Here is a 13,859-nt window from a genome sequence, read left to right on the forward strand (position 1 = left end):
GATTGACATTATGTGATGGTTTCTTGTCCCAGGAGGCCAATCCCAAAAGATCCCTGCAGCCATGTGCTCTTTCTGCTCCTGCATGTTTATAGTGTTGGACTCTTTACATCCCACTGACAGTCTTGTCCCTGAGCATTGCACCATGGCTCAGAAATGCCACACAAAAGTAGGCAAAGGTGTCATGAGAAGAAAGCTAGAACATGGTGCAACAAGGAGATCCAGATATTCAGCGGCTTTGAAGAGTTTGCTCATGTAGTAAATAAAAAACCCTATTTGCCCTAAAGGCATTGTGGGTGAGACACTTTTTCCTCCTGTCTTCTGGGGTGGACTTTGAATGCATGCAGCACTGAGAGTCTGCTGGCTTTTCAGGAAGGGTTTCAGGAGAAGAAGGGTTAATTAAAAACAGAAAGGGAGCATAACTCCTCTACTGTCGTGGCAAGGAAGTATAGTACATGTAATCCTGTGGATACTCTACCAAAAGTTAAGCCTAAATTCAGTAGTGTAGTGTGGAAGAACATGAGTTAGGTGGGCCTAACTGAAAAGGGATTTGTTCCTCAGATGATACTTGTAAAATTATTGCATTAATGTGGATTAATTAATTAATGCATTCATTGCAGGAATGAAGGACATAGACCAAAGGTCTTCAGACTATGTTCAGAAAACTGAGTGAATGGTAATTCGTAAGAGCAGAGTTTAAGCTCATTTAGCTTTCAGTGAGCTGTGTTTAGTATATATTAGGAGCTTACGTAAGGAGCTCAACGCAGCTTTGAAATGTAGTAGTTTTGCATGTATTGTAATAATATTTTAATGGTTAATCAGTTGTAGTTTATATTCTGCAGTCAGTCTACCTGAAAAAATACAAATTAATACAAATACCATTAATCCTGATAAATAAAGCATAGTACTTTCCCAGACTGTATGATACAGTTGACTCCCACCTCAGAATGGTAATAGTATTACTGCAATGAAAATGTTGGTGATTTTGTATTTCAAAGAATCATAGAATAGTTAGGGTTGGAAAGGACCTTAAGATCATCAAGTTCCAACCCCCCTGCCATGGGCAGGGACACCTCACACTAAACCATCCCACCCAAGGCTCTGTCCAGCCTGGCCTTGACCACTGCCAGGGGTGGAGCATTCACAACCTCCCTGGGCAACCCATTCCAGTGCCTCACCACCCTCACAGTAAAGAACTTCCTCCTTATATCCAGTCTAAACTTCCTCTGTTTATGTTTTAACCCGTTACCCCTTGTCCTATCACTACAGTCCCTAATGAAGAGTCCCTCCTCAGCTTCCTTATAGGCACCTTTCAGATACTGGAAGGCTGCTGTGAGGTCTCCAAACAGCTTCTCTTCTCCAGGCTGAACAGCCCCAACTTTCTCAGCCTGTCTTCATACGGGAGGTGCTCCAGCCCTTTTGCTTTTACATGTTTTTTAGATTTGGTTACCAGGGAAATTATGGGCATAGTTATAAAAGGATTAGTGATAAATCTAAATGAATTTGCTCTTTGCTCCTGAAAGTTGAAATATTTTCATGTGAAATTATCTTAAAAATCATTTTATTGATTTTTTTTGTTGTTGTTGTTTGGTGGAGACCGTGGTCTGGGGGAAGAGTCACCATTGTTTCTTCTCAGAATAATTCCTTTATGTGCTGAACTTCAGTAGAGTGATTCTGGATACCAGTGTGAATGAAAACTTACTATTGACAAGTGGTGACACTTGATACTTACCTTTCCCACTTACGTGTCGAAGAAATTTCTTGTTCTCTGCATTTCTTTCCATTAAGGACAATCTAGATTTAGAAACTAGTGGAAGAAACTTCTGTTGCAGGAATGGATGCAGGTTGCATGAGCACTGTCTAGAATCTCTAGGTGAAGATAGTGATTTGTGTGTGTATGTGCTACCATTTGTGTGGAAGAGTAACCAATAGTTAAGCACCTGTTAATAGTTTCTTGTTTAAAATGGCATTGCCAGCTGACACCACAATGGAGCTGTGGTTCTCCATAAGATATCTGTTCTCCTTAAAGAGCATTAGTAAAATATACTGATCCTTACTAAAATTTGGTATTGACGAACATGGGAAATTAATGGTAATTTGTTTAGCAAAACTTCAAAAGAAAAATTTGTTTGTATTTTGTAGTTTTCAAATAGAAATAAACATTTTTTTTTTCTTTAAAACATTTTGAGGCAGTAACTTTAGGTACTGTCTGGTTCCTGAGAAGCTGGTTATTGCAATGGAGAGAGACCTTTTTCACTAGTTTGAACACATGCCAGAAGTATTCAAAATGGGAAGAAATGTGCTTGAAGAGTCAGTGGGTTTGAACTTTAAAAGCTTAGGTCCTCTTGCCAAGTCTGCCACTTCTTCTCTGGGTAAATAGGGGACGGTTATCATTTGAAGTGCTTCACTCCCACTTTCCTCATTTAAAAACACAGATATTTTAGGTGACTTCTTTTGTGGAGCGGTTCGAGATACGGTAGCGAAGAGGATAGGTGTTATTTTAAGCACTGTTTTTAACCAGCAGTGAGAGGTTGGCTCAGGACACTGGCAAAGAAATTCTGCATCCGTATTCCTTATTGGAACCATCCCCAAGAAAAGGCCTTTTATTGAGGAACGACATTTGAAGATCTTTTCACATAATTACAGATTACAGACAAGCCCACAGGAAGCTCTGTCTACCTTGGTGCTAATGTAGCATCCGTTTACCAGAGTGGCTGGGATTGAAATGAGTGTGTGGTTGTCTTGGCAAATGGTTTCTTAAGGTGAAGATTGAACATGGGGATGGAAGAGCATGAAAAAGCACATGTTGCTGTATCTAGCAGGAAATCACTGCCAAAGCTCCACTTAATTTTGTGGTTTCTTCCTCCTCAGCCCTCAACTGTTCACAAATATACAACTCCAGTAATGCAACTCTAACTGGATGATGTGTCTTACAATAACAGATGTGCTTATTGAAAGGGCAGGGAATATGCTGTTATTTCAAAATTCTTATAGTTGTAAAACCTATCACTCTTCTTAGGATAAAGTACCTTATATTGAATTTAACACATACATATATGTGTGTGCACATGTGTTCACACATTTGGAAAGAAGAATCTGGATATTTGAATTATATCTGAACAAGTATTTTAATTATTAAAGGTAGAGCTAGAGCTCCAAAGCCAGGACTGTGTCACAGCTGTGGTGCCAAACCTCTCCTGAGCAATAATAACAACTAAAAGTATGTATTTGTTCCGCGTATCTAATTATCCATCGCTTCCTTTTAGGAAACTTTTAATCCTTACATTAAAAAAAGTTACCTGAGGACACAATGAAGGGTCATATAAATTGAATATAAAAAATTCAAGCATTTATTTTGAAAGGAGATTTAATTGGAAAGTCAGGCAAAGAGTCCTTATGGTACTGTTTTCTAGTGGAGCTGTGGTAGATTTGGTTTGGTTTTGTTCCTCTCAGTACTGCTTAGAAATCAGCTAAAACGTTTATATTGCAGAAATGATACAGCAGCAATTTCAAGTCTTTTGTGCCTTACATGCTTGATTAGAAAAATCCCATTAATGATAGAAAATGCTAATCAGTGATGTGTTTTGCCAGCCACTGCAGGCCCACGCATTCTGTATAATCCATTGTTTATTAACCTAATGAAGGTCATTGTAGCTTTTGAAAGCTGTGTGACAGCATATCAAAATGGTTTTAAAACTCTGTGCCCTGGACTCTGGTGCTGGAATAAATCAAGGCTGGGTATTTACTTGTCAGAACGGCTCTGGCGTAAATGAGTTTTTTCTGGGTGGAATGATCATACTGTGCTTTTCATTTGTTCATTATAATTGTCAAGACAGACAAACAGAGCAGTGGTGGCTAAGCTGATGGTGCTGCCATTAAGCAGCTAGACATTGTCTTTATCCACATCTTATTGATTTTCCTTTCCTTTTCTTGGCAGGTGACATCACACAGAAGGGATATGAAAAGAAGAGATCAAAATTAATTGGGGCCTACCTGCCACAGCCTCCTGGTACGTATATCTATGCTTGCAATATATGAAGATGTCAAGCATACTGATAGTTGCCGCAGTAAAAATCTGCATCTTTGAAGAAATGTATGTGGCAGAAACAAAGCTATTGTTATGCAGAAGAAGCTTATTCCATCCATTTTATGTGTATTTTTATATATATGTCTGCTTTGATGTGTGTGTACATTTTTTACAACGTTGCTGTGGTTTGGCAGTCATGTCTGCAAAATCAGCCTAGGTTTGTTAGAGAGGCATTGTTTGTTCGAAGTAATGCAAAAATACAGAGGAAAATGTGATCTCAGCCATGTAAAGCTTTCTGAACAGAGGTATACACAAGAGTGGAAGAGAACCTTGGAGCTTTGTACCTTCCTCCATTTCTGGGGTTCCTGTCCAAGTCTCCCATTTGAAAGCATTAGAGAGACCAGCAACATCCCTAGAGCTTGTCCTGTAATGCTTGGGCAACCAGTCCTTTATACATACATGGTCTCAACACTGAAGGATGGGTTGCATGTACTTGCCCAAAAGGTGTAAAAATATCTTCAAACTAGTAACGGATTGTTTCATTGAAATTATTTCATGTATATAAGTAAGAACCTTTCAGAGTTCTTTCACTCTCCCAAGGTGCTGGATCATGAAGTTGAGCATGTAGTTGTAGATACTGATGTAGGACTCCATTTTCTGTTGGCCTCAGAGGACCATGCCCCATGCATTTGCTGCATCTCACTCACCTTACAAAGCCTCCACTTGGACTTGGCTGCCCTGTTTTTGTTGCAGGCCTGGGAACTAGTTTCCTTGTTCTTTTATATAATCCCACCTTTATGGTGGACTTGATAGTTTCTATTTAAATTGCTCATGTGTGGAGCTAGTGACTTTCTATCTTCTTCAGGTATATAGATATAATATCTAACTCCATAGTAGAATGGTATTTTTTGTGCCTTTGGATTTCTCTTGGTCTGCTCCACTGGTGGGAGTTCCCCAAACACTTTCTGAAGTGATACAGCCTGATTTGAGGGTGTCTGTGACATTTCCTAACCATTGGGAGCCATTAGAGAATAAAACAAATAAAATCAACAGAATTACAATACCAGAGGTGCAGTTATTAAATTTCTGGATATTTATTGGTTTGACCAGACTATCAGACATATAATAGTCTTCACAGTGTGTTCTCATGAGACCTACTTAGGTTTACTGAATTACGGAGAAACTGTTGCCTCACAGTAATACTCAATACAGTGGTGCTGTTTGTACCAGTGTTTGTTTATACAATCAGATACACCTTTTTTTGTCTTCACACAAGAAAATACAACTTTTTCTCCAGAACCATCGTAGTCTTCTGGTCAGACTGTATCCATGGCTGAAGCTGCCGGACAGTCATCATATGTATAATAATGAAAGAGAGAAGGTAGAGAACCCTCCGAGGTCATCTTTCAAGGTCTCTGTTGTGACATGTGGAAGGTGTCCCTGCCTGTGGCACAGGGGGGGTGGAGCCAGATGATCTTTAAGGTCCCTTCCAATCCAAACCATTCTGTGATTCTATATTAGTTTTCCAGTGTAAGACACAGCAGAGGAATCTCTGTAAGCCAGTCCTGTAGAGGGGTTCATTCAGTAATTTGAAGAGGTCATGACTGAGGTTGCAACTGATTTAGGGCTGTTTTGAAGATATGATCAAATAGAGTGAACAGTTTCTGCTTTACCCTCTTCCTAACAAATCCTACACTAGGAATGTGGGATATGGATGAGTGAAGGAAGATTATAATAGGATGAAGAGGAAAAGTATTGAAATATTGTCCAGTGTTTTCTTGTACGTACATCGAGCTCAATCATTTAGCTGATGGCTAAATGAATTATTCTGTTATAGTGGAAGGCACTGCTTCTACTGTATTAAAGTACTTTCCTCCAGAAACTGGTAATATTTGTGCTCGGGTCTTTGCTGTCTTTGTACTTTTTGTTTGTTTTGTTGTGTTACCTTTTGAACAAGACTTGAAACACTTCAGCTTGATGTTCTCCTTCTGAGACTTGACTCATCTGAATGGCTCAAGGTCCCTGCTCACTAGGAAAGGGGGATGAATCCTTTCCAAGAAAAAATAGGATAACAAAACAGACACTGCCTTTTGTAGGCCTCTGTTAGTATCTGAACAGCCACATACATGACCAGTTAAGATTTTGGTGGGTTTGGGTTTTGTTTTTTTTTTTTTTTTTGGGGGGGGGTGGTGGTGGTGGTGTTAAATAATTGTTTTGATGAGGAACTGCAAGAATTTAGAAGCTTTGGTGGTCTTGGATCTTACTAATAAAAGGGAATGGATTTTTTAGGGATCTAACAGTATGGAAATGGACATGGCTCTTTCGCTGGGATTTGAGTCGTTGGGGATGGGCAGGGATTTGCATTCTGTGACAGCATTCAACAAACTAAAGGAAATCCAAAGGCAGTTCCCCTCTGTTGGGGCGTCCAGTCCTCTCGCTGCACCTTTGCTAACATTACTAACGCCCATGTTGGCAGAGTGGAACATTGCCCCGCATTGGCTCCGTGAGTGTCCTGTGGTGTCTGTGCGTGCGTGTGCGTGTGTGCTCTACTGCATGGGGGCAGCAGCTCCATTCGTTGCTGTAACAAATGTAAAAAAACTAAACGTGAATTAATTAGTTTTTTTCAACTTGTTACAGCAGCGAATGGAGCTGCCGCGGTACGGTGTAGACTGCAACACAGTGAAGGAGCTGCCAGAAGAATGCTCCGCACTGCCAACATTGGTGTCTGTGACATCCGGGAAGCGGCCGCTAGAGAGAGAGCAGCCAGCACAGCAGGAAACCGGCCTCTCTTTTATTTTCGTTTTGGTGAGCACAATGAATATATCTTTTCCAGTCCGTATCCCTCTGTAACTGCGCCTCATCTGAAAGCCTCTAGTAGACTCCTACATCAATAGGATACACCAGGAGCTGCCAGTTACAAGGCAGGACAACCAAAGGACAACATCTGGAAGGCCGTTACCGACTTTTATCTGCCTAAGAATGAAGTGATGGGAAGGGCGAAGGAATAGTCCTTCTTAGTAACACTTGTTAATGTCTCTCTAGCTTCCATACTGTGGATTCTTCAGAGGAGTTTGCACACAATAAGCTGGTGAAAGACAGGAAGGCATGTGTTTCTAATTCTCTTTTTGGCACTGCCTTTTTACAGAGCACTGGACAGGTCCAAGTCCACCAGAATCTAGAGGAAGCTGTAAAAATCTAAGCACCCCTAATTCTGTGCTGTTTTCAAGTAGAGAGCTCTGTTTGAACTCCTCTCATGTCCAAACCATTCAGAAACAGATTGACTTTTAGGAACAGGCATCAGACTGGTAGAGCAGACTAGAGGAAGAGCAATCTGCGGGGCTACGTGTTTGCAGTGTGGACCAGCAAGGCATGACAGCAGCCGTGCTTGCATAGCCATGCCCTTCAGCAGATACCTGTCCTGCCTTCTGGGGTTGACCTGTGGCTGGTGGCAGGCAGTCTGCTCCTACTCTGTGGATTTGTAGCAAGGCTGCAGAGGATTCACAGCCCCTCAAGACAGCAGATTTTCTCTTGTCAACCATGTGGGCACGTGGAGGACATCACATCTTGCCTGTGTGCTGGTCCACACACCAGAAGGCAGTCTAGACATGGTGTATGAGGTAGTTAGAGGGAAGATAAGATTTGCAGTTCTGTCTGGACAAGACAGCCCTATAAAAAGATTATCCCTTTGAGAAGCCCTTCCTTGCGCATTTTCAAACCAGTTTACTGTAATACTTTGGATGAGGAAGTCCATATTGGATCTTAGTGTTGTCTGTATTTCTCCACTTACATGGGCCTTACAGGTTCCCTCGGACTGGCATGATTAACTTCCTCCACCCAAGATTTTTTGCAAAATAGGAATAATTAAGTTGCAGTTCCAGGTTTCAAAGAATTAATGCTGTAAAATCACCAAAGTGCTAAATGTAGGCAGTAGAAGGGTTGGCTGTATACATTATAAACACACATACGTATATGGTCTTTCTGTTGTGCTCGTTGAAATGCTGTCATTTTAGAAAAGGAGAGCAGTTTCTTTTCAGGAATAGGATTAATGATAAGTGGACCTGGGCAACCAAGTGGTTGATACTCTACCAGGTGATGTGGGAGTTCACTTTTGGGCTCCCTGTTTTTGACAGGACAGTCCCAGAGAGTGTTTTGTCACAGATGCTGTACAGCAAACGTGCAGCAAGTCTGACACACAGAGGACGTGCCGGATCTGCTGCACATCTGCAGGTTGACTCTGCGGTGCACGCACAATAGGTCTGACACATCCAGATGCTGCACAGACTGCACATATGCAAAGGACATTTATACTGTTGCAGACAGGCTGTCGAACATCCAGCAGTCCGTAACGGATATGCCGCGTTTGGCAATGTTAATGGGAGAAAGGACAGGGGGAGCCCCCTTTTTCATTCCCATTAAATCCCCACCTGCTTTAACTTAAAGAGATTAAAGTACAGCTTTATTTCCTCTAAACGCTTTCTCAGGAAGTCAGTTTGTAGCTAGAGATGTTCTGTGCAGAGTAGTTTTTACTTTTCTTAGTGTACCCGTATGTCAGACATCTAAAAATAGTAGTGAATCTGAACCTTTATATCTGCACGTATATCCCAGTCTCTCTTGTGCTGTGACCTTTCTCTTGCTGCCTCTGTAGAGGAGCCATGAGAGTCAGAAACTGAAAGAGTAACCACTGAAACAGGCTTTGATTTCAGAATATCTTTCTGAAGATTATCTTGATTAGATCAGTCAGTTCCTGGGTAAGATAACATGTGGACAGCTGCTTGCATGCTATTAAAAGAAACCCTTCCTAGAAGAAAAGTAACTAAATTACCTGCATCCCCCATAAGCTGTGTTTTTTCCCAATTTGCTTCCAGTCTTTTGCCAGGAAATTTGATTATTCATTCACAGAACAGAGACAATGTTGTTATCAATTAAGCTTTGCTCCTAACAGCTTAGACATGGGTGCTTCTTTCTCTCTTAATCAAGTACTGTGTCTACACTAGATTACTTTCTGTAATTTCCCATCATTGGTACCTCCAGTGCAGCTCTATTTGTAGCATAACCATGTAGACCAGTCACCAGTACTTTATTTATTACGGCTAATAAACTTGTGAGATGTGGTATTTTAGAGCCACCCGCTGCTCCTTTCACAGGCCTAGAGACAGATCACTGCACCTCCTGCTGCTGGAGCCCCGACAGCACCAGCACAGGGAGATTTCAAGCTATGCAGTGCAGAGAAAATAATACCTTGGTACTGAAGATCCCTTTGCCTTACCAAGAAAAAATTTTCTGTAGAATTGCAGGAACCAATTTCCATATCCTCTGTTATTAACATGACATATATATGTGTAATGTATACATACATTTGCATACTTCTCTATGTTTATGCATGCATACATTTGCTTTCAGATGTTCCTGCTGCTACCCCTTTGGGCACTCTAAGTAAACTTGGTGATTACAATTTCATTTTCTCTTCCACAGACATTATTTGGATTGCAAAGATTGCCAGGAAGTGTTTAAGCGAAGCACGATTCTGGAATTAAAAAAAACCCCTCATGTATTCGCTTTATTAATAATGAGTATTCCTATTACATCTGTCTTCCTAATTCTTGAAGATCTTATCAAGGGATAATGATGATGGGGCATTTCAAAGCATATATGTGTGTTGAGAACATTAATCTCATTGAAAGGCATGTGCATTGCGCAACTCAAGGACACATTTCGGAAACCTGTCTGACAGATGTTTCAAAGATGAGAAACTCTGGCACACAGATGAACACTTAGTAAGTGTTGTTTTTTAAAAAGGATTTTGGTTTGAACTGGTGGATGCCTTGCAGAGCCTGGTGTGTTTAAAAAGGAAGGTTCTGAAAGGATCTGTGATCTACCTCCTGAGGCCACCAGTTAAAGCATGATAGTTGCTTCTTTCCTTTTGCAATGCTGAGAGCCCAGCTACCAGCTTATGCATTCTTTGTTTTCTAATGGCACCTCTGTTTCCTATCCAGCAGTAAGACCTCATAATATTAAACTTTGTCCAAACAGAGAGCAAAAACCACCTTCCTTCAAAGACTTTACACCCTAATAGTAAAGCCAGAAAAATGCGTGTAAGGGAAGAAACGAGTACATGATGAAATCAATGTGGTTAGCAGTTTCAGTACTCATAATGATGTTTTTTTTGGGAAGGATATTTTTAGTACCCATCAGAGTCAGGGTGTTTTTCAAAGAATTTGAAAAAAATTGAAAAATCTGTTGATGATCATGAAGACCATCTCTGAAATATAAAAGCATAGAAGGAAACATGAAGATGTTGGTCTAATATTCTGGCACAGAAAAGATGGCTCAGAGGGTAAAAGGAAATATACCATCGATACAAACCTTATCTGGCCTGGAGCAGAGGAGGTGGAGCCAGTGAAGGCACACGAAGAGCTGGGTGCTGCTCTCAAAATGAGAAACTGATGGAATTCACAATAGTGGCCAAATTTGTTTGCAGTGTAAGTTGAGCAGAACATTGATGAATGTGTTTGCTGTGTGGATAGGTAGCCTTTTTCTACGTATGCTTCAAAAAGCATCTTCGGATGGTACACTGAAGCTGTGAGACTGTCTAGAGAAAAATGGGAATCAAACATCACATCAAACAAACATCAAATGTCCACCATCAGAGATAATGGAGAGAAAAAAGAAGCCCACAACAGCCATGCAAAGCTTTATCTGAAAGGTAGAGCTTTGAAGGAAATGCTGCAGGGCAAGATCAAGATTGCAATAAAGAACAATTTGAAGTATGTGCATTTTTTGAAATTAGAACCAAGTGCAGGAGAAAGTGTGAAAGCTCACCTGTGAGGGAAAGATTGTTAAACATATCTAATAAGAAATGCCATTTTCTCCAGACTTACCTATCAGAAAGTGGCTCCACTTTCCTGAACAGCTTTGGTGAGGAGTGTCACATTTTAAATGTCCTTTGGCTTATCCAGTGAATTCATTACTTAGATGTACACTTGATGGGAAGAGTGAAGTGCCACACTAAGTAACAAGTTCCATGGGGACAGTGTGACATTTAACCTGTTTACAAAATGCTTCATCACCTGACTTTGCTTTTAAAGCTGAGCCACCAGCCACTGTGTAGAAGCTCAGGAAATTATTTGAGCGGAAGATAAACAATGTTTCTTCAAACACTGTTTGCCTTCCTTCCCACCAGCGCTGGAGTTGCTGGGTTTATCCTACAGCTCTCTCTCCTGGGGGCACACACTGTGAGTTATTTTAGAAGAATAAATGCAGCCTGTGTCTAAGAATGCCTTCTATTTCTTGTCAAATAGAAATTTTAGCTTTTAAATATTTTTAGATTAAAAAATTTTACACAGACATGGGAACAAGAGATACATCAAAGCAACTTGTCAGCTGTCATTATGAAACAATTGCCCTCTGTTGGAGAGGGCAGTGCAGCTATTGCCACATTATCAGCACATAGCGCTTCAATTTAGCTACAAAAAGAAGTAATAAAGAAGGGAGAAGGAGGATGAACAAAGAGATGGAAGGCAAAAAAAAAAAAGATGGAAGGAGGTGGAGCCTGCTTCCAGCTGGTAGTTTTGCACTTTCTGTGCTCTTAAGATGCAAACACAACTACAGGCTGGGCAGAGAATGGATTGAGAGCAACCCTGCGAAGGACTTGGTGGTGCTGGTTGACAAGAAGTTCAGCATGTCCCGAAGACATACATTTGCAGCCCAGAAACCCAGTTCTGTGTGGGGCTGCCTGAAAAGGAGTGTGGCAGGTCAAGAGAGGTGATTCTCCCCCTATACTCTGTTCTGGTAAGACCCCACCTGCAATACTGCACTCAACCTCTGGTGCCCCCAACATAAGAAGGACATGGACCTACTGGAGCGAGTCCAGAGGAGGCCACAAAGGTGATCAGGAGCACCTCTGCTACGGAGCAGGCTGAGAGTTGGGCTTCTTCAGCCTGGAGAAGAGAAGGCTCCGGGGAGAACTTAAAGCAGCTTCCAGTACCTAAAGTGGCTGGCAAGAAATCTGAAGAGAGACTTCTTACAAGGGCATGTAGTGACAGGACAAGGGCAGTGGTTTTAAACTGACAGAGTGGAGATTTAGATTAGATGCAAAGAAGAAACTCTGCAGTATGAGGGTAGTGAGGCACTGACACAGGTTGCCCAGAGAAGTTCTGGCTGCCCCATCCCTGAAGACTTCAAGGCCAGGTTGCACAGGTCTTTGAGCAACGTGGTCTAGTGAAAGGTGTCCCTGCCAGGGGCAGGGGTTGAAACTGGATGAACTTTAATGTCCCTTCCAACCCAGACCACTCTGTGATTCTGAAAATGAAACTATGCAGCTTGCAGTGGCATTTGCATTTGCAAGGGGGCCTATAAGGATGCTGGGGCGGGACTCTTCATTAGGGAGGGACTGTAGTGATAGGACAGGGGGTAACAGTTTAAAATTTAAACAGGGGCAGTTTAGATTAGATATAAGGTGGAAATTCTTTACTGTGAGGGTGGTGAGGCACTGGAATGGGTTGCCCAGGGAGGCTGTGAATGCTCCATCCCTGGGAGTGGTCCAGGCCAGGCTGGACAGAGCCTTGGGTGACATGGTTTAGTGTGAGGTGTCCCTGCCCATGGCAGGGGATTGGAACTCGTTGATGTTAAGGTCCTTTCCAACCCTAACTATTCTAGGGTTCTATGATTCTATAAATCTACTGAAATTCTTGCATTTTTTAGCTAAATACAATTGAGGCAGGATCTAGCTTGAAGATTAAGATTTGTAGACTGATATATCTGCATTAAGTGGTCTGCCTATTAACCTGGTATTCAAGTTGCTATTCTTACGTGAAGAGACACCATTAATTGAGTTGATGAAACCCATAATGCTTTTCAGCTTATTCCAAAGCAGATACATCCACTGACCACCTCTGTAGCTCTGAAGGCTTTACTGGGCTCATGTTGTTCCCTGAAGTGTCTAATACTGTTGAGTATTTCCTAAGGTATTGGATACATCTGCAGAGAGTGAGCGCATATAAAACAGGATTTAAAGGGGATGTATGCCATTCTGGTCAAGCCTGGTATCATAGTCCACAATATCTGAAAAGACAGTGGACACCTCTGTTTAAACTTGTGAGTCCTGGCGTAAGTCTCTTTTTTGTAATGGGAGCTTAGCTTAAGCATCTTCTTGTACATGCCTAAATATAGGTGTCTTAATCTGCAAGCTGAAGCCCACATTAGCAGCATTAGATAAATGAACTAATGCTTGTGTTAAGAATGTGGCTGTTCATTCCAGTGCACCTGGTAATGCATATGTGTAACATGATGAGCATAAAGCACTGATTTCTCAGCCTTTTACATAAAATAACTGTGGTCCAGGCAGATATACATATATATATTACTAAAATCCTTCATAACTTGTGATAAGTCAATCATTAGTGCTAATTACACTTACCTTTTGAGTTTGTGCTTTAGATGTAAGGTTGGGGTAGACTGGTGCTATTAAGATTGATGCCACTTTGGCAGTGACTGTGATTGTGTCTGTGCACAGGGCACTGGCATGACACTGTTCTTTCTCTTATGAAAGCCATTCATTGTTCTGCTGCCTCCTTAAATTTAGGAATCGATCCAAGTATGAATTCTCAAAGCCCATTATGCCACCACTTCCACTGATTCACAAATACAAAGCTGCACTTGGACAAGCATTAGCACTTAACTCAGGGACCCTGTGTGTTGGCTGTGAAGGCTATCAATTTTGAGGTTTAGTTACGCTCAGAAGTTTAAGTGAAAAAAAAGATGCTTGTTACTGCGCTATGTGGCTAGAGCCTTCATGGAGGTGAACAGTTCTGCTGTTAACACTGCTTTGCTATTTATG

General features: G+C 41.4%; 1 protein-coding gene across 5 annotated transcripts in view; it reads left to right on the forward strand.

Annotated features, from left to right (window-relative positions):
- The window catches only part of DIP2C (disco interacting protein 2 homolog C), a 320,749-nt gene that overhangs the window by 170,591 nt on the left and 136,299 nt on the right, over positions 1–13,859 (forward strand). For 4 of the 5 annotated variants that reach the window (XM_065666772.1, XM_065666777.1, XM_065666771.1 and 1 more), the window contains exons 2-3: positions 3,935–4,006; positions 6,662–6,829. In XM_065666772.1, the coding sequence (XP_065522844.1) occupies positions 3,935–4,006; positions 6,662–6,829 (240 nt within the window). The remainder of the gene's footprint in view (positions 1–3,934; positions 4,007–6,661; positions 6,830–13,859) is intronic. The other variant, XM_065666775.1, reaches the window with a different exon arrangement.

Source organism: Lathamus discolor, chromosome 2, assembly GCF_037157495.1.
Source record: "Lathamus discolor isolate bLatDis1 chromosome 2, bLatDis1.hap1, whole genome shotgun sequence".
Classification (NCBI taxonomy): domain Eukaryota; kingdom Metazoa; phylum Chordata; class Aves; order Psittaciformes; family Psittacidae; genus Lathamus; species Lathamus discolor.